Raw genomic sequence first — 19,940 nt, forward strand, 5'->3', positions numbered from 1 at the left:
TTTATGTATTGTATAAATTTACATTAAACTCAGCTAAAACAAATATACTCTGAGGGGTGGTGATATTCCCTTTTTTTTAACTATTTAGCTTTTTAAGTCTGAATAAACAGAGCAGGTAATCCCTCTGCTTGGATTAAGAACTCTGACAAAACATTTTGGAGAATTTTCATCTGAGTTTTATATACCACAGTCACTTTTAGCAACACCTCAAGCACTAAATGTCTATCAACATTTTCATCATAAGTTTCGGTAGGGATTTGTTGTTATTTTGGCTAGTTGTTTCAGAGCCTTGCCTTTTAGAGGTTAAAAATCATTTTAGACTTGACACTTAATATGAGTTTGTGGTCCAAGGGGATTTATTTCTTCTGCCACCCTCTCATTTTGGTTGAACTCTTATTATCTATTATGAATTCAGTTATCTTAAGAGAGATGTGGAAAAATATAATGGCATTTGAAAGATTAGGATGGAATAGCATCCTTTTTTTTTTTATAAAAAGAACAAAACTATAAATTATATGCTGGTCACTAAGTTATAATGTAGACTCATAGACTTTAAGGCCAGGGGGGACCATCATGATCATTCAGTCTGACCTGCACACTGCAGGCCACAGAACTTCACCCACCCACACCTGTAATAGATTCATAACCTGTGGCTGAGTTACTGAAGTCCTCAAATCATGATTTAAAGACTTCAAGTTACAGAGAACCCACCATTTGCTCTAGTTTAAACCTGCAAGTGACCTGTGCCCCATGCTGCAGAGGAAGGTGAAAAACCCCAGGGTCTCTGCCAATCTGACCTGGGGGGAAATTCCTTCCTGACCCCAAATAGTGGCAAGCCCCACCATCCAGACACCTGGGATAGAATTCTCTATTGTAACTCAGAGCCTTCCCCATCTAGTGTCCCATCTCTGGCCTTCGGGGATATTTGCTACTGGCAGTTGCAGATGGGTTACATGCTATTGTAGGCAGTCTCATCATACCATCTCCTCCATAAACTTATCAAGCTCAGTCTTGAAGCCAGTTAGGTTTTTTGCCCCTACTGCTCCCCGTGGAAGGCTGTTCCAGAACTTCACTCCTGTGATGGTTAGAAATCCTGTCTAATTTCAAGCCTAAACTTGTTGATTGCCAGTTTGTATCCATTTGTTCTTGTGACCACATTGGCTGTTAAATAACTCTTCTCCTCCCTAGTATTTATCCCCCGATTGTATTTATAGAGAGCAATCGTATCGCCCCTCAGCCTTCTTTTGGTTAGGTCAACTAAGTCGAGCTCCCTGAGTCTCATCTTATATTGGCAGTACCTCCCAACTTTTGTCGTCTGCAAATTTTATTATCACATTCCCACTTTTTGCGCCAAAGTCATTAATGAAAATGTTAAATAAGATTAATCCCAAAACCAATCCCTGAGGAATTCCACTAGTAACCTCTCTCAGCCTGACAATTCACCTTTCAGTATGACCCATGCTAGTCTCCCTTTTAACCAGTTCCTTATCCACCTTTCAGTTCTCATATTAATCCCCATTTTATTTAATTTAACTAATTTCCCATGTGGAACTGTATCAAATGTTTTACTGAAATCCAGGTAGATTAGATCTACTGCATTTCCTTTGTCTAAAAAATCAGTTATCTTCTCAAAAAAAGAGATCAGGTTGGTCTGGCACGATCTACCTTTTGTAAAATCATGTTGTATTTTCTCCCAATTACTGTTTATCTCTGTGTCCTTTACTTTCTCTTTCAAAATTTGTTCTAAGACCTTGCATACAATTAAGGTCAAACTAACAGGCCTGTAGTTTCCCAGATCACTGTTTTTCCCTTTCTTAAAAATAGGTAATATATTACCTATTCTCCATTTGTAGGGTATGACTCCTGAGTTTACAGATTCATTAAAAATCCTTGCAATAGGGCTTGCAATTTCATGTGCCAGTTCCTTTAATATTCTTGGATGGAGATTATTTGGGCCCTCTGATTTGGTTCCATTAAGTTGTTTGAGTTTGACTTCTATCTCGGATGTGATAAGTTCTTCTTCCAAATCAACATTTCTATTAGCCACTCTGCCACAACCTCTAAACTCCTCATTATCCTTATTAAAAACTGAGGCAAAGTGTTCGTTTAGGTGTTGAACCATGCCTAGATTATCTTTAATCTTCACCCCATCCTCAGTGTTTAGCAGTCCCACTTCTTTCCTTGTTTTCTTTTTATTTATACGGCTGTAGAGCCTTACTATTGGTTTTAATTTCCTTTGTAAGGTCTAACTCTGCTAGGCTTTTGGCAGTTCTCACTTTATCCATATACTTTCTGACCTCCAAAAGGTAGCTTTCCTTTCTGATCCATCCTATCTTCCATTCCATTTTGGCTTTTGGCTTTCTCTTAGTAACCTGTTTGAGATGCTTGCTCATCCAGTTTGGTCTTCCCTATGAATTTTTTTCCCTTGCTTGGATGTAGACTTCTGATAGCTTCTGCAACCTTGACTTAAAGTAATTCCAAGCCTCCTCCACATTCACATCCATGAGTTCTTCAGTTCAGTCCACTTCCCTAACTAATTCCCTTAATTTTTGAAAGTTTGCCCTTTTGAAATCAGGGACCCTAGTTGTAGATCTGTTTTTGTTTATCTTTCCATTTAGTTTAAACTGAATTAGCTCATGATCGCTCGAACCAAGGTTGTCCCTTACAACCAGTTCTTCTATGAGATCCTCATTACTCACCAATACTAAATCTAAAATGGCATCACCTCTTGTTTGTTTGGTGACTATTTGGTGGAGAAATCTGTCGGCTGTCGCATCCAGGAGAATCTGGACCCTACCATTATTATAACACTTGTTCTCCAGTCTATATCTGGGAAATTAAAGTCTCCCATAATCACACAATTCCCAGTAATATTTATTTCATTAGAAATATTAACGATGTCTCTATCCATATCCACATCAGATTCTGAGAGGTCCATAGCATACCCCAAGCACTAACCCAGAGGAACCTCTGGTAACCTTTTTCCCCGAAGTGCTTTTGACCCAAATAGATTCTATTTTATCCATTCCATCACTTTTAATTTCTTTACAGTCTACCTCATGATTAATATACAGGTGTTAGTTCACCACCTTTATTTCTGTGGATGGAGACTTTTTTTAAAGTGAAATACAAGCTACTCCTGCAAAAAACACAAGAGCTTAAAGCTTATCTATTTCAAACAGTGTGTCAGTCTGATTTGAACAAAAAGTCTCATCCATTCAGGTGTCCTCAGCCATAGTTAACAGTGAATCTCAGTAGGTAGAGAACTGCTGGTACAGTTGCATTACCAATCTATAAATGATTTAGGACATGCAGCTGATGGCCAAATGTTTAATAATGTGTAATTTTTCTAACTTCTGTAAAATATAGAATGGGAAAATTATAAAGGGATGTAAAAATGGAAACAACTATATTTTACTCCAATAAATGTTTGGAAAGGAAGTGTTCCTTTTAAGAATCTTGGGCTGAGAGCATTTTGTCAAATAATAAACCCCACCCCACATGATCTACTAACTGCTTTCTGCTTCTTAGGTGAAGAAGGTAACCGGGGGGCGAGGCATAAAGAGGCAACAACCTCTTTCCTATCAGCCTGCTGGACAAGCCACCTTTGCAATTAAACAGGGGCAACTTACTTTCTTTGTCAAGCTGGACAAAGGTCCCCACCACTTAATATGCAGTGAGGGCAAGGTGGCTCAGTCCTGCTAGTTGCATTTCTAAATGCAAGTGGGCAAACAAAACAAAGGCTGAACAGAAAGATGAATCTCACGCTGCATTTATTTATCTTATTAAAGAAAGGATGTAAAGATGTTTGCCTATTCTGTAATCATCTAGGACATTTTTTCTACTAGGTTGATTTTGCAAATCGTTTCGTTGGAGGTGGCGTCACTGGTGCAGGACTGGTACAAGAAGAAATTCGTTTTTTAATCAATCCAGAGCTGATAGTATCTCGGCTCATCACTGAAGTCCTGGACCACAATGAATGTCTTATAATCACAGGTTAGTCTTTGTTAACTCTGTGCAGAAAGTTTCAAATACTTATCTTCCTATTATATATGGAATCAGTGTGGTGCCAAGAGATTTCAATTGACATCTCCAACATCATAGAAGCTGAAGCATTGTCAACAGTCATATACATACCCTGATTTATTCATGCCATTTTTCTTTTAGATCACAAATTTTAAAAGCGTCCTGTGTACCTATCTCCTAGTCTTCACACTCACTGCAATGCTGTTTGTTGATATTTCTCTTTGTAGACAGTTCTTAAATGAGTAATTATTGTGATAAGAGATTAATTGCCTAATTATGTCCCAGTGTGAGTTTATGCTAAAAATTGCACTGACTTCAAATAACTCAGGAACAGGCTTTATAGTAAAAGCCAACCTCTTTTGAGTCTAATGGTCTGATTGTAAATTCCTCTTAGGGTCTGCTGTAACTTGGCTATAATACCTACATTAATACTCAGTCTACATAATGTCTCAGTTTACTCTGGGTTTCTTGAACTAAAATTCTAAGATTTGATATTGAAGTTAGTAGTTATGAAGTTTATTGGAGATGTCTACACTGCACAGTTATGTACAGAATATTCACTATGCTCACAAAGTTCCATCTTAGTAAATCAGTGAGCCCAGTGTAAAACTTGAAATGGCTTCTTTTGGAGGTAGTCTCTATTTTTGGTTGTTAGTATTGTGGTCAAGAATAGAGTGGCTCTTATCAGGATGGTTCCATTATTAGCATATCTAGGAGATCCATAGGATTCAACATATGAGTCAACAGTGTGCCCTTGTTGCCAAGAAGGCTAACGGCATTTTGGGCTGTATAAGTAGGAGCATTGCCAGGAGATTGAAGGATGTGATCATTCCCCTCTATTCGGCATTGGTGAGGCCTCATCTGGAGTACTGTGTCCAGTTTTGGGCCCCACACTACAAGAAGGATATGGAAAAATTGGAAAGAGTCCAGTGGAGGGCAACAAAAATGATTAGGGGGCTGGAGCACATAACTTATGAGGAGAGGCTGAGGGAACTGGGATTATTTAGTCTGCAGAAGAGAAGAATGAGGGGGGATTTGATAGCTGCTTTCAACTACCTGAAATGGGGTTCCAAAGAGGATTCATCTAGACTGTTCTCAGTGGTAGCAGATGACAGAACAAGAAGTAATGGTCTCAAGTTGCAGTGGGGGAGGTTTAGGTTGGATATTAGGAAAAACGTTTTCACTAGGAGGGTGGTGAAGCACTGGAATGGGTTACCTAGGGAGGTGGTGGAATCTCCTTCCTTAGAGATTTTTAAGGTCAGGCTTGACAAAGCCCTGGCTGAGATGATTTAGTTGGAGATTGGTCCTGCTTTGAGCAGGAGGTTGGACTAGATCAGGGGTTCTCAAACTGGGGGGCGGGACCCCTCATGGGGTCGCCAGGGTATGACATGGGGGGGTCGCAAGCTGTCAGCCTCCACCCCAAACCCCACTTTGCATCGAGCATTTTTAATGCTTTTAAATATATAAAAAAGTGTTTTTCATTTATAAGCGGGGTCGCGCTCAGAGGCTAGCTCAGAGGGGGGTCACCAGTACAAAAGTTTGAGAACCACTGGACTAGATGACTTCTTGAGGTCCCTTGCAACCCTGGTATTCTATGATTAACTGATATGCAGATTAACAACTTGTGTGTTTTTCATATTAAGCCTTTATATTTTTAGTGAAATTGTGACATTCATCCTGAAGGAGTCCAAAGCACTTCACTGTCTTTAAAAGCACTCCTCACTTCATCTGTCGTTTGAAGTGCTGCTACATCTGGGCTGGAAAATTACAGCTGTTTTAATGTTTGCAGAGTTGTTTTAATAGCACACAGAAATGTATGCAACAATTTAGGAAAGGACTTTAAGAGTTAACTGTTTTTCTGGATTAAATATACCTGTGAAGAACACAATATGAATACATAAATAGATCTAAAACTATACAGGAATATAGTTTCCCAAATTTGTATTGGCCAAGATATCAGGGATAAAAGGAGAATATTTATACTTAAGTTATTAATTTAGGGTCTCGGTTCTTACTGAAGTCTGTTGAACAGCTCCCATTGACTTCACAGGGAGGTGGACCAGGCCTTAGACATGGACTAAATATAATGCAGCTTTTATTATTACTGGTAGGAGAGACTAAACTATCTATAGCCTGCAATATTTTTCCCTACTACTATTTCTTTTTCTATGGCCTAATCTCAAATTTCTTCATCTGTCACTGTATGAGACAAAGAGCAGTGGAAACAAAATGAATTAATAGTTTGCAATGTTTTTAATTTTTTTTACATTTGAATGTTGATTTGAAAATATTTCACTTAGGTTTATATTTCAAGTTGAAGTTTTAAAATGGTACCATAGTGCATGTGTTTTTAAAAAAAACACATTATGCATTTCCAGAGAAAAAGGCCAGTATACATCATAGAATATTTTTGTGAATGAGCTACTAAAAAAGTGACCAACAGCAGGCCTACAAAAGAAATAAAACTCATTTATTACACACAGGTCTCTGGAGACTCCTAAACAGTCTCCATGGCTATTTTTAAGATTTAACTAAAGAGCACTGCAAAGAAGAGTCAGTAAGTAAAAGCCACAATCAGTCAGCATTAGCAAATACTTCTATTTTGTCAAAAAACAGTTTTCCAATTCCTTCCTGGAATCAGCTACATTTAACCTGATTAAAGTGGGAGATTGAAAACTCAGTCTGAAGAAAGAAATTGGCTTATAGTCACCACAAAAAGAAAAAAATCAATCAACACAAAGAGCAGAGCAAGACAAGGCAATCCAAGAAGTCCCTCTCAGACTGTTGATTTTGCAAGTTATTTAGACAGAATATGCTCAGGGTCTGCACAGTGCCTGGAATATGTTGTTTTGAGGCTGTTTACAGAAATGTGCAATCTCTTACACCTTTTAGAATTTGGAGTTTACTGTTACTCATGTTAATACAGTTTCTAGCACCAAACCAGGATGGATAAAATCAGGTTTTTGAGCCCCAAAGAGTTGAAGGAAGGCTGAGATGGGGCTTTGAGTTATGAAGGGGTTCCCGCAATGATGATGTGCTCAACTGATGGCTTGGGTGATCTGCATCATTGGAAAGGTAGACTGACAACTCAGGAGTAGAAGATGAGTCTGTCGGGGATCTGGGGATGGGGAAGGAAGGAAGAATCTCTTTTGGGCAGAGAAGAAATCAAAGTTGGTGTGAGAGGTCTACAGTTTAATGGAACCCAGCTTCCCTTTAATTTTAATTCAGACCAGAGGTGATACATTTTTTTTTTTATCAGTTTATAATACATCTAAACACATATTTGATAAAACCCTCTGAAAGAATACTTAATGAAAGAATGTACTCATACAAAAGATAGTTTAGTACAATATCCATTTTTCAGGTTCTGTTGTACTCTGAAGCTTTGTTTTGTTACTCATTTTAAATTTGATTATCTTGTATATAGTTGTGTCAGTAGGTAAATATCTTCAGGAATATAGTTCATGTGCCATAACACATTTGCTGTAAGGTGATATGAGTTTCAGATTCTCAGTCAAATGCCCTGTGTTAGGCACTAACAAGATTAAAGCACTAAATTACTTCCCCTCCGGAAAGGGTTAGCTCTTCCAGGTTAAGGTTACTAAAAGAGATCGTAAAGAAAGAGTCCTCCCAAGAGAAGTCTACATCTCTGGATACAGTAAACAAAATGTTGGGGCAGCTAGCCATTCACCTTCAAAAATGCAAGCATTTGTTGCTAGGGTCAAACAAGCGTGACTTTTTCATTCAGCCAGTATTCTCCCAATTTTTTTTTCAATCCACTTTACTTTATTATAGTGCCTTCTAATTAATATCTGTGATGTTCTGCTCCCTTAATGGAAATGGCCATTTCATCATCCTCATTTGATCCCTGGCTTTCTTCCATCTTGGTTCTTAGGCAAGTCTGCACTGTATGCCACTATCTTCCTGATAAATTACATTTTTTTTATGATGCATCTTGACGCAGTGGCCTAATGGATGTAACTGTGCTACTCAAATTTGCAGAAGAGTCTGAGAAATTGGAAAGAAATTAAATTTGTTCTGATTGTGCAACATCTGGTTGAGATCATCACTGTAATTAATATGAAATTGGTCATGCAAACAAAGTAGTTCTTCAACACACACAGAATTGTCTGCCTACAGAAATGTTAGAGGGAATGCTAGAGATTCCCGTGAGATATTTCTACTATGTTTTCTTGTTTAGCTTATATACCACGATTGCCGCTAACAGACTATGGTTTCTACTCAGATTGTGAACAAGTCCTGATACTCTGAATTCAGCCTCTTTACCATGTGAGACCAAGTATGTTCAACCAAAGTAAAAACAGGCTGCTTATTCTGCTGCTTTACTGGTTACGAGTGGTACTAACCTTCTTCCCTCAGAGGGTATGATGTTCTATCCTCTTCCATTCAGACACTATGGGGAAAAAAGGTGGGGCAATGCCCTTTTCCTCCTCCCCTATAGCTCAGTGATTTAATTTACATGGCTAGATCTTAAGAATAGTAAGATCCTGAGTCCTTATGTTGTTTCTAGTAACCTACACAGTTCTTTTTAGAGGCTCTAGCATATGGCAAGCAGAGTTTTCCTCGACTTCTGTAATTCATAGAAGTGCTAAAGAAATATTCTTTGCTACTGTATTGTATCTATTTTTTTCCTCCTTTTATAAGCACCACCTTCATCTTATTTTGTAGCTTGTCCTCTGAATCTTGGCACTCTGCCTACATGTTTTGTTTCTTTCTTTGCTCTCATTTTCTTGGTTGTTTTCTGCTTTGTAAATGGCAAATTAGCCTCCTGCATTTCTCTGCTTGTTGTTTTCCCTTATGTTCTGCAGTGTGCTATTGTGTATACTTTCATTTGAATTCAGATGTTGGAAACGCTAATCAATTAACCCAAAAAATAGGGCAGAAGATAAAGTAGCCTCTGAAATTCTCCAGAAATGTTTGCAGATCCGATTCTTTTTCCAACCGCAGCTTGGAAGCCTGAGAGTCACAGGCGAGACTACTGCCTGTCAAGTAATAATTTTTGTCTATCTTTCCAGAGTTTCATTTATGAAAATCAATGGTTTTCATTAATGCTGGGTTTCTGGGACACGAGTTTAAATTTTGTGTGATTTCTGTGAGCCTCTTGATGATTAATTCATCTCTTCATACTTTGGTCATCAGAAGTTGCATTTTCATAAAAAGCAAATGAAAATGACCCTTTAAAAAACAAAACTAATACTTCTACACTCTTTAAACCATCCTGATATGGTATAGTTTCTCATTCCTGATAACCCAGTGCTTTCCTTCTAACTGCTATACCTGAAGGGAACATGTTCTTCTCAAAGTTGAAGGCTTCCTAGGCTGTCCTGCCAGAGAGCTGTCAGCTCTCATTTGCTTTTCTTGTTGTTTGTGCAGACATTTTCTCCAGGCATATCAATAAATATTAATTTTAAGCGAGTCAAGAACAGCCTGTATTGAAAGCTGATAGTCTGTATGTTTCAAAATAAGGTTTGTCTTTTGTATTTAATACTTTATAAACCGTACACAGCTATGTCTTTTCTGTGTGCATTTGTGTGTATATGAATGACTGAATGCACTGTCTGTGCCAGATTCACTTAGCGTTTTTAATGGTAAGCGTACTCTTAAGATCTGTCTAAACTTCAGTGTAAGCCTAGGGTTAATGGGACTTGAGTTAGCTGACCTGTGGGAGAAACTCCTGGGCCTGAGCGTCTACACTGATTCTTAAACCTGAGTTAAGACTTTCAAACCCAGGCTTGAACCTGGGGCTCTGGCATCCACACCCGAGTCAAACCAGTCATATCCTAGAGTCCCTAGTGTCCTTCTGAATTGTGACTTCTCTAGCCCTTTCACCATGATGCGCTATGGGAAAACTTTACTGCCTACCCTGCATGTTACAGGATGTTTGAACAGCCTACCAACACAGCCTGTTGAGGAGTGATTTTGGTCTGTATGCTCCCAGCTAAGAGCCAGTAACATGGAGGAGGTGCCTTTTGAAGAACTTCTCTTGCTTGCACTCTTCACTCATGTGTCAAGAAATGGGCAAAGCTTCCGTGAGGCACTTGTTGACGTTTTGACAGCATTTTCTGACCCACCAAAGGTACCTGACTGATTCCATGATGGAGGAGGGGGAGTACCCTGGCATGGCAGACTCGCACTCCCTTATGCTGCTCAATACACTTGGCATAGCCGCTGATGCCCCCTACATAGACTGCTGCTTCTAGCGCAGGGCCATAAGCACAGACTGTAGGGATCATGTTGTCATGCAGACCTGGGATGACCAGCAGTGGGTCCAGAGCTTTCACATGAAGAAAGCAACATTCTTGGAGATTTGTGAGCGGCTTGCCTCCCTCCAGCATAAAGAGACATGAATGAGGTCACCCTGGCCAGTCCAGAAGCGGGTCACTATAACTATCTAGAAGCTGGCTACCCCAGACTGCTACAGGCCTGTTGCCAACCAGTTTGGTGTTGGAAAGTTGACTGTGGGTAAAGTGGTGATGGTGGTTTCTGAGGCAATCAGGCATGTGGTTTACCCCAAAGTGGCAGGCATTAAAGATATTCCTGAAGTATTTGCTAGCTTTGAGACTATTGGGTTTCCTAACTGCGCTGGGGCCATTGATGGGACTCGTACCCATTGTTTGTCCTCGTAAGGGAGCACATCAGTACATAAACCAGAAAGGGGACTATTCCATTGTTATGCAGGCACTGGTGGACCACAGAAGCTGATTTATGAATGTCAACGTGGGTACACTGGAAACGTTCATGATCCCTGAGTTTTTCACCGATTGGGAGTCTACGTTGATGGACAGTCTGGGACACTATTTTCAACAAATGACATTGTCATAAATGGGGTCACTGTCCCCACCATTATTCTGGGGGACCTCACGCACCCTCTTTTTCCTTGGCTTATGAAACCATACCCTGATTTCAGAGGCCTTGGCAAAACACAGTTTAATTACACTCTCAGCAGGTGTAGAATGATGGTTGAATGTGCATCAGGCAGATTAAAATTCTGTTGGAGGTGTCTACAGTGTCATCAGTACTGTCCTCATTACTGTGGCTTGCTGTGCTCTTCACAATCTTTGTGAAGCCAGAGGTGAGTCATTTCTCCCTGAATGGAGCTATGACAGCGAGGGGTCACTGAAGCCGTATACTCAGCCAGAAAGGGCACCTTCCACAGCTGGAGCTGGAGGCACCCAGGCGACAGAAGTCGGGTGCTTTGTGCTCCCACATTATGGACTTGCATGGCCCAATGGAAGAGAGGAGGTAGTACCTCTAAGTGTGTGTTTGGGGGGGGAAAGGGGCTAATTAATTTGGGGGGCAGGGTTCAGTGCTTGGCAGGATTGTGGGCTTGATTGCCATACAATGTACTTATGAATAGAGCCCTGCGCGGATACAAAATTTGTATCTGCATCTGATCCATGATTCACAAAAATGATCCGCAGATATCCGCGTCCACGGAGGAGGACATCTGAGGATATAAAGCAGATATCTGCAGATTTGCAGGGCTTTAGATATAAAATGTGGATCCGCATCCATCCATCTGCAGATATAAAGTGGATATCTGCGGATTTGCCGGGCTCTATTTATGTGGGGGTGTATGGATGGATCACAGTGTAGGTCAGGGGTGGGCAAGCTACAGCCCGGGGGCCACATCCGGCCCTCCAGACGTTTTAATCCGGCCCTCAAGCTCCTGCCGGGGAGCAGGGTCGGGGGCTTGCCCTGCTCCGCACGGCTCACAGAAGCAGCGGCATGTCCCCCCTCTGGCTCCTACATATAGGGGCAGCCAGGGGGATCAGCACGCTGCCCCGTCCCAATTGCCACCCCCGCAGCGCCCATTGGCCGGGAACCACAGCCAAAGGGAGCTGCAGGGGTGGGGCCTGCTGATGGGGCAGCACGTAGAGCCGCCTGGCTGCACCTTTGTGTAGGAGCTGGAGGGGGGACATGCCACTGCTTGAGGTAAGCGCCGCCCAGAGCCTGCACCCCTGACCTCCTCCCGTGCCTCAACCCCCTGCTCAAGCCCTGATCCCCCTTCCGCCCTCCGAACTCCTCGGTCCCAGCCCAGAGCACCCTCCTGCACCCCCAACCCCTCATGCCCAACCCCACCCCAGAGCCCGCACCCCCCCCCCCCCCCGCCGGAGCCCTCACCCCCCCAGCACCCCAGCCCCCAATTTCGTGAGCATTTGTGGCCTGCCATACAATTTTCATACCCAGATGTGGCCCTTGGGCCAAAATGTTTGCCCACCCCTGGTCTAGGTTCATATAAGGAAGTACTCAAGTGTGAATTGATGTACCTAACTGCATAGAGGACTACAGTTTACTTAGTAATCTCATTTTCTGTGGCTTTATTATGGGCGGGGCTAGTAATACTGGCTATTATAAAGGTTGTCCAACATTTACCGTTATAAGACCCAGTTCAAATGCTTATAACTTTGACAAACTTTAACCACTTGGGCTGAAATTTTCCATGGGGGTGTCTGTCTCAGGCTGATTTTTTGAAAATGTTTGTCCAAAAAGATTGTCATTTTAGAGAAAGTAGCCAGGAAAAAATGTTGTTTTGCACATGTTAAAAAAAATTCTTGAGACCTTTTCTTGAAAGGCTGTAATGCCCCCATGCTTTGGTGCAGTGATTTGAAATTTTGCAGAGGGTGTCTTGTCTGCTATCTGGACTGCTTATTTGCCTTCCCCCCCAGAGTGAAATGAGCATGCTCCAGCTCCAGACTGAGGGTCTCACAAGGACTTTTTCTGTAATTTGCTCCCAGCTGCTCTGAGCTGAGGTGGGGCCAGGCACCAGAACTGACAGCAGGGAAACTCTCTCTTCTATGCTGTCAGTGACCCCCTGCCGGCAACCAGGCAGTGTGGAAGAGGAAGCCATTGAATGCTGGGAGCGCTTTAACATTACTAGTGAAGATGTGCCCTCAGAGTGCAAGTGGGGGTAAGGGCATAGCGGGAGTAGCAGTCAGGGGTCTCTGAGGTCCAAGATGACAAACATCCAGTGAAAGACAGCCCTAGACCAGATGTATTGATTTTAAGGTGTGCAATCTAGATGCCCAAGGCTCCTGTTGGGGTGATGCAGCTCTGCACCACTCCTGGCACAGGGCAATAAGAATTGCTTCATTCTGGCCCTTACACCTTCATGCATTTTCTAGACTTTCTTTCAGAGAAATGTATGTTGCCCTGTGAAAATGTACTTCTCTCTGAGGGTATGTCTACACTACCCGCCGGGTAGCGATCGATAGATCGGGGATCGATTTATCGCGTGTAGTGTAGACGCGATAAATCAATCCCCAATCGCTCTCCTGTCGACTGCTGAACTCCAGCTCGGCGAGAGGCGGAAGCAAAGTCGACGGGGGAGCCGCGGCAATCGACCCTGAACCGTGAGGACGCGACGTAAGTCGAACTAAGATACGTCGACTGCAGCTACGCTATTCTCGTAGCTGAAGTTGCGTATCTTAGGTTGATTTCCCCCCCACCCCAGTGTAGACCAGGCCTAAGATCTCATTTTCCTCCTCTTATTATGTTTCCTTCATTGGGGTATATTCTAGTCTTTCAGTGAATGGTGCTTAATACGTATTCTGAATAGTGGAGTATTTTATTGTCATTGTAATATGTATGCGAGTCAACTTGTTTCAATGTCTATGTACCTGTGAACCTACTGCCCATGTAGGTCCTGGTCTAAATGAATTAATAATTCATGTCATGTTAAGGAGTTGAACTATATATTAATGGGTTCTAATATGTTAAACCTTGTTTTTTTTTATATATATATATATATATATAATATAAAGAAAAGTTTGACATGGAATTTCTGATCTTTTGAACAATATAGATTAGAAATCATTGTCCGATTATTAAAATTAGGGAAAATATTCTTGCTCGTATGAAAGAATAGTTAACTATTCTGTGCCCATCACAGAGAAAAGTGACAGAGATGATGCTCCCTTATTTTGGTCTTCTGTGTTGATCAAGCATGACAGCTCCCTTCCTTATAATAACGCTGTCAGTGCATTACAGTAATGCTAATCAGACACTTATCTCAGTCTTTTCTCTCTACTAAATTTTGCAAGCTAATTTTCTTTTTGTGTCTCAAACAAAAAAACCCTGTGTCAGTAAGGCATCTGATCTCTTTGTTAAATAGACATTTACCAGTAAAAGTTGAAGGAAAAATAGTTTATTGGAAAAATTCTGTGTTGGATTAACTCATGTCCTTCCATTCTTCCCTCCCACCCCCCAAAAAATAACTTGCTACTCCCAAGATCTGCATCCTTAGCCATCAGCCTGGTGTCTTTCCTGTTGAATTTCACTCTGGACTGGGGAGGTTGAGAACTGCAGGTAGTTAAATGTATGTTAGGACTTGTGGACACAGAAATGTATGTTAGGACTTGTGGACACAGGTAAAAGAGACTTGCAGTTGTGACTGCCTGTGTTGGACACTTACTACCCCCTATGGAAAAGAGACTCATATTGATTACATAGGGTTTGGTTTGCCTCGTAATGTTCATATGTAGCTCCCATTAGTGTTAACATAAGTTGCACATATATTCAGAGGAGTGAAGACTCCTTGGAGGAGGTGATGTATTAAGAAGAGAAACATCTGCAAATTGCGTGTGTAACATGACAAATGATTTATTTCAGGTACTGAGCAATACAGTGACTATACAGGCTATGCAGAAACATACCGATGGGCGAGAAGCCATGAAGATGATACCCCAAGGTAATGCATTCACTGTTGAGTAGCTGAGATCATTTTTACCATTAAAGTTTAGCCTTAGTTTCCTTACTCTTTTTTCAGAAATAATCACGAATGTTGAACTGCGGCTCTCGGGTACTTTTTAGCTTCTCTTTTACAGATCTGACCAATTGGGTTTTTAAAAACTGCTAGAAAACATGTAGGTGCTTTGTTATAGATAAGGCCCATATATTTTATGGCAGGGGCAATTTACTACAGAATCTGTTCTTTGCAACAGGATAGTTTAAGGTAATAAACTAATTATTCATTAATTTAAAGCTGTTATGGTTCCAAAGAAAACCTTTCAAAGAGGAACCAAGTGCAAACTGTAACAGTATTGTCTTCCTTAGCCTGTACAGCTTGCAACAGTAGTTCTGAGAGGCATAAATTGCATCTATTCAGAAAAGGTGCTAACTCTGAAATCAGATGACAGTTTATTTTACTGTTTCACTGCTGAGCATTACCTTGTTAGGTGCCAAAAGCCACAGCTACCTATGACTTCATTTTATACTCTCATAACTTCTACAGTGTAGTTATGAGTCTGCAGTACAAAAATATCTGTAACACATTGAAGGGGCTTTTTTATGGCCTTCATCACCATGATATCAGTGCTTCACAGACATAATGAATGTATTTTCACATTAGTGTGAGGTAAGGTGGTGCTATTATCTCCGCCATGTTTGCATTTCAGAACAGGTAATTGTAGCTTAGCTTACTGAAAGAGTTAACCTGCTGAATGAGTTATAAAGCTTTGAGTCACACTTCAATTCTTGGAATTGTTTCTTTGACGATATATTATTGACTACACAAAATTTTGCTGTCCTCCTTTTCCCAATGTAGGGATGAATGGCAGAGGCGCTGCACTGAAATTGTTGCTATCGATGCATTTCACTTCAGACGTTTTCTTGATCAGTTTGTTCCTGAGAAAATTAGAAGAGAACTCAACAAGGCCAGTAATTTCTAAGGCCCATTATTTACAGCCATTTCATTAATGTTGGAGTTATGCTTTCCCATAGTTCTTGCAGCATCAGCAACTCCTTTGAAGGGGACATCTTGTTTAATTGCAGTATCGTTTCATAATAGGTATCCTTCATATTTTGCAATAGTAAGATGAAAGTTTAAGCATGCCAGATAGAATGCTTGTTGGAAAATGGTTTCTGTCTTGGCATACATTTTTTAATTTTCTAAATGGAAACTAATAGGTCTGTCCAAATCTTCCCAATAATGTTTTTCAAAAATTCTAAGGCCAGAACTAAAAAGTTACCACTACCAATATTTCCTGCAATTTATATTTAAGATTGGTTAGCTGTAATGAATCTAGTCTACCCTATGATTTTAAAGAAACAAACAAAAAAAAGTACAGTACCTCATATTTCTATAGATTGATGGTTAACAATACTGATATTGTTTCCTTCTCTTCCCCCTCCTCCCCCACCCCTGACCGCAGTTTCTAATTCATGGCCAAATTCTGGACTAATTTTTTCTCTTCTAAATGAGTATCCAACTTAAGTTTCTATTTTCAATCAAACACTGGAGAGGGAAGTCTCTTGCTTTATTATGGATCAGATCCTAGCCCCATCTAGAAACCAAGTAAACATTGAATTCTGATGATACTCTACATTATTGGTATACCTTTCCTGCTACAGGTATCTTTAGCTGCAACTCTTCTTTTTTTTTTTTTTTTTTTTTTTTAAATAAACATGGCAGGTTTTTCATTAATTTCTATGCCTTGTAATTAATCTTTAGCAGGTGTACATATGTACTGTATAGGCCCTACTGTGAAAGGTACTGGGAAACCTCAGTTTCCATTTTACTTCAGTGGGAATTGAAGCATTCAGCACCTTTCAGGATCAGGTCCTATTGTGGATATGTAAGTAAATTCAAGCAAGTATAGGAAGCTTTTCATTAATCTTCCAACTGAAAAGGAAATACCACTTTTAAGGTAATTTTTCCAAAAAATCAAGACTAATTTTAGTTTAAAAACCTGTGTTTCCTGTATAAAGTAACATACATCACATCATTCCATCACTGATGGTAATGAAATAAGCCCTGAAAAAGACAGTAAATGAATTTAGTAAACTTCAGTGACAGTTTAATTGGAAAACTAAATCGCCCACCCCAGTGCATTTGAGATCAGAGTAAACTTATCAATCATATTGATAGATGCAAATCCTTTCATATATTAGGATAAATGCATGAATTTTCTTCTGTTTAGAACTCCTGTTAGGCAGCGGTAGTTCAACATGAACAGGTTAATCATATCTGAAGAAAATGCTAAGCCAACTGCTGAGTGAAATAGATTTTACATTCCATTAAGTAAGGTAAACTCAAATGTAAGGAGGAATTCTATACTAAATCATACTAGAAATCACCATGCCTTCTGAAGACAACATATTGCTAGACTATACAACAGTATTTGTCTACATTGGTTTTCAGTCAGTTTATCTAAAAGAGAGTTAATTTTTGGTGTGGTGTGGAAACAAACAATAAGTGTTACAATTTCTTCTTATCTAAAATGTATTATGATTTAATTAATTAGACCATTTATTTAGGCCATCAAATATCTGTTTATGCAAGAATGGCGCCCCATCATAGGATAGGGATCAGTATCCATTGACTCCTGCAGTTCTGTTATACTTCTATTCTGTTATTAAGCATTAGGAAATAATTGAGAGAGACATTTAATGGAGTGGTTTTATCTTTTAAAAGGAGCCTATCTTAAAAGTTGGTATTGTATCTCCTTTTTAAGCTGCACTTATCTCGGTGGGACCAGATGTTAGTTGTCAGTCAGTTTTCCCAAGAGGCAGTTTGTTGGGACTGACACCTACTCATGGTGTTGGAATTATTCATATTATTTGAAATTAATATTAATATGGGAGATCACCAAACACTAATTCAACCATAAATTTCTTTATTAAGTCCAAAGGACAAATGGTATTTATACAATTGCTCAAAACATGCCTAACAGCCTAAAGATAAGCAGTCACTACACCAATACAGTAACAAATTGTTCATAAGCATGCAATCAGTATATTTAAAAACAGGTCAGACCTAGGGAAAACCGTCTCATCCTAGTGTGCTCCAGAATGATCAGGTAGGGTCTGACAAAGAACTTTCAGATTCATGGCTCTCTTTATACCCATCAGCTAACTTGGTAGCTGTAGCAAAAGCCTAGTTTGAAGCAATTTATCCTTCCTTTTTTCCTTCCTTTCTTGTATACTCCCATCTCCTTGCTTACCAGCAGAACAGTGGGAAAGTTTGTGCTTGTTTCTTTTGAAGAGAAAAGGTTTTAAGGCAGTTTTTCTTGCTACTGCAGCTTATTAGTTATTTTTGAACCATACATCCTTCCTACACTACAACTACTACTACTAATTATTCTCACAGCCTTCCTTTATTTGCTGATTAGGGTCTTTTTCTGCTTACTAGCCACAAACTATAAAGCAAATATATTATTTTTTAACCAAACTTAAGATAACTATAATATAACTGGCTGTACACCTGGTTTAACCCATCCCTGAAAAAACTGATTAATGTTGTCCGAGATCAGCTGTTTAGAATTCTAAGGCATCCATTGTGCCTGATTTCAATATTAAGATTTGCAAATATACAATGTAAGAAATGTAATAGTAAGATAGTACACAGGGCTACTGCATTATCATCATGATTCCCTTGAGAATAGTGCTAGTTAATAATAGTCTATTCCTGGTGATACTTTATAGCTTAATTATCAAGATGCAACTTGATCTTTTTAATTTCCAGCAGAGCATCACTTAGCATTGTTTAGAAATTTGAGATATTTTATGACCAAGACAGTTCCCTCTTATATTGGCTATAAGGGTCATTGTGGAGCAATAAGAGGTATTCCAGGCACTCAGTTTGCTACTTCTGGAGCGCTTCAATCTGTTGTTAGATAGGAGAGTGAGAGAGAATATAAAGGCAGTTTCTATGTTCTCCGTGTATTCTCTCTGTGTACTTCAAAAATACATGTCCCACTCCTTCCCGCAAATAAACAAACAAACACAGAAACAAAATGGCTGTCTTGTTCCAATCCAGATCCAGTTCTTTCAGCTGGGGAGATTTATTTTCCACACAGCTGTGTAATAGTTTGCTAGGTGCTGTCATTTTTCACAAACCTGCTCCAGTCATTGAGCACACCAATATTTCTGACTTGAGAGAGACTTTAAAAAGCCACATGCATCTGATGGAACAGGTAATTTGTGAACTGTTGTGTAAGCTCTCTGTTGTAAACTTTGAATAATGGTGTACTGCCAAATCATAACTAATATCTGTCAGAATTTACAGACTACTTGGGGGCGAAAAAACCAGGTTTACTAATCCGTACCAGACAATGTGTTCAATAAATTTTGTACCTTCGTAAAAATTTCATGGAGAGATTTGCCCTTTTTCTCCCCTGGGTCTTTTGTAGGTGCATCTTACTTTATCCAAGATTTGTGAGTGACTGTCAGGTTTTTCCCCTCTTTCCCTCACTTAATATTATATAAGACCTGTATTTTAAGATGGCTTTGTGTATTTTATTTTCAGTTTCAGGGCTTTAAAGAACATGGGACAAATTAGTCCTGCTATTACATAGTGGTTTAACCTACTGTAATGGTCTCATAATATTCCATGTGTGGATCAGTGATAGGCTTTTCAAGTTTTCACTTCACAAGCAATCACAAAAATGCTTCATTACATTTAATTTAGTGCTGGGAAAATTTGTCTCCTTTTCTTGTAAGGTCATTCTGTTTCCTTGGCTCAGATGAGTTTCTTTTGTCTTCGATTGCTATGGTAGCTGGCAAATCACAAGTTGGTCCTTTTTTGGTCATGCTCTCTAAATTCTGATGAGAAGAGATTTTACACCTTTATGAGAAACAATTGGGTGGTCAAAAGACCCAAACAAACAAAAACCTTAAAAAATAAAAAGGACATAATTTGTATTAACTTTACAGTACTGGTATATGAGAGAGGCATAGTAAGAAAGGATTCTACCATTTTAAACCTATAGCTAATCTAACCTTTAGTTTTTTGAAAACCAGAAATGAAATACTTCCTTATCCTTGAAAGGTGACAATTATGCAGGGCCTAGGGCAGCAGGCGTTGCATAGGATAAAGGGGATTATGCAGAAAAACTACAAATACCTGTGCTTGGATGGAAGCCCTCTAAGGAACCTGCATAATAGTTTGGGAG

The 19,940-nt window shown here is 39.8% G+C and overlaps 1 protein-coding gene across 2 annotated transcripts in view; it reads left to right on the forward strand.

Moving 5' to 3' along the window:
- PARG (poly(ADP-ribose) glycohydrolase) overlaps window positions 1-19,940 on the forward strand; it is a 126,307-nt gene that overhangs the window by 97,535 nt on the left and 8,832 nt on the right. For both annotated transcript variants that reach the window (XM_065407576.1, XM_065407578.1), the window contains 3 exons: window positions 3,849-3,996; window positions 14,659-14,737; window positions 15,593-15,701. In XM_065407576.1, the coding sequence (XP_065263648.1) occupies window positions 3,849-3,996; window positions 14,659-14,737; window positions 15,593-15,701 (336 nt within the window). The remainder of the gene's footprint in view (window positions 1-3,848; window positions 3,997-14,658; window positions 14,738-15,592; window positions 15,702-19,940) is intronic.

The sequence above is a fragment of the Emys orbicularis genome, chromosome 7, assembly GCF_028017835.1.
Source record: "Emys orbicularis isolate rEmyOrb1 chromosome 7, rEmyOrb1.hap1, whole genome shotgun sequence".
Classification (NCBI taxonomy): Eukaryota; Metazoa; Chordata; order Testudines; family Emydidae; genus Emys; species Emys orbicularis.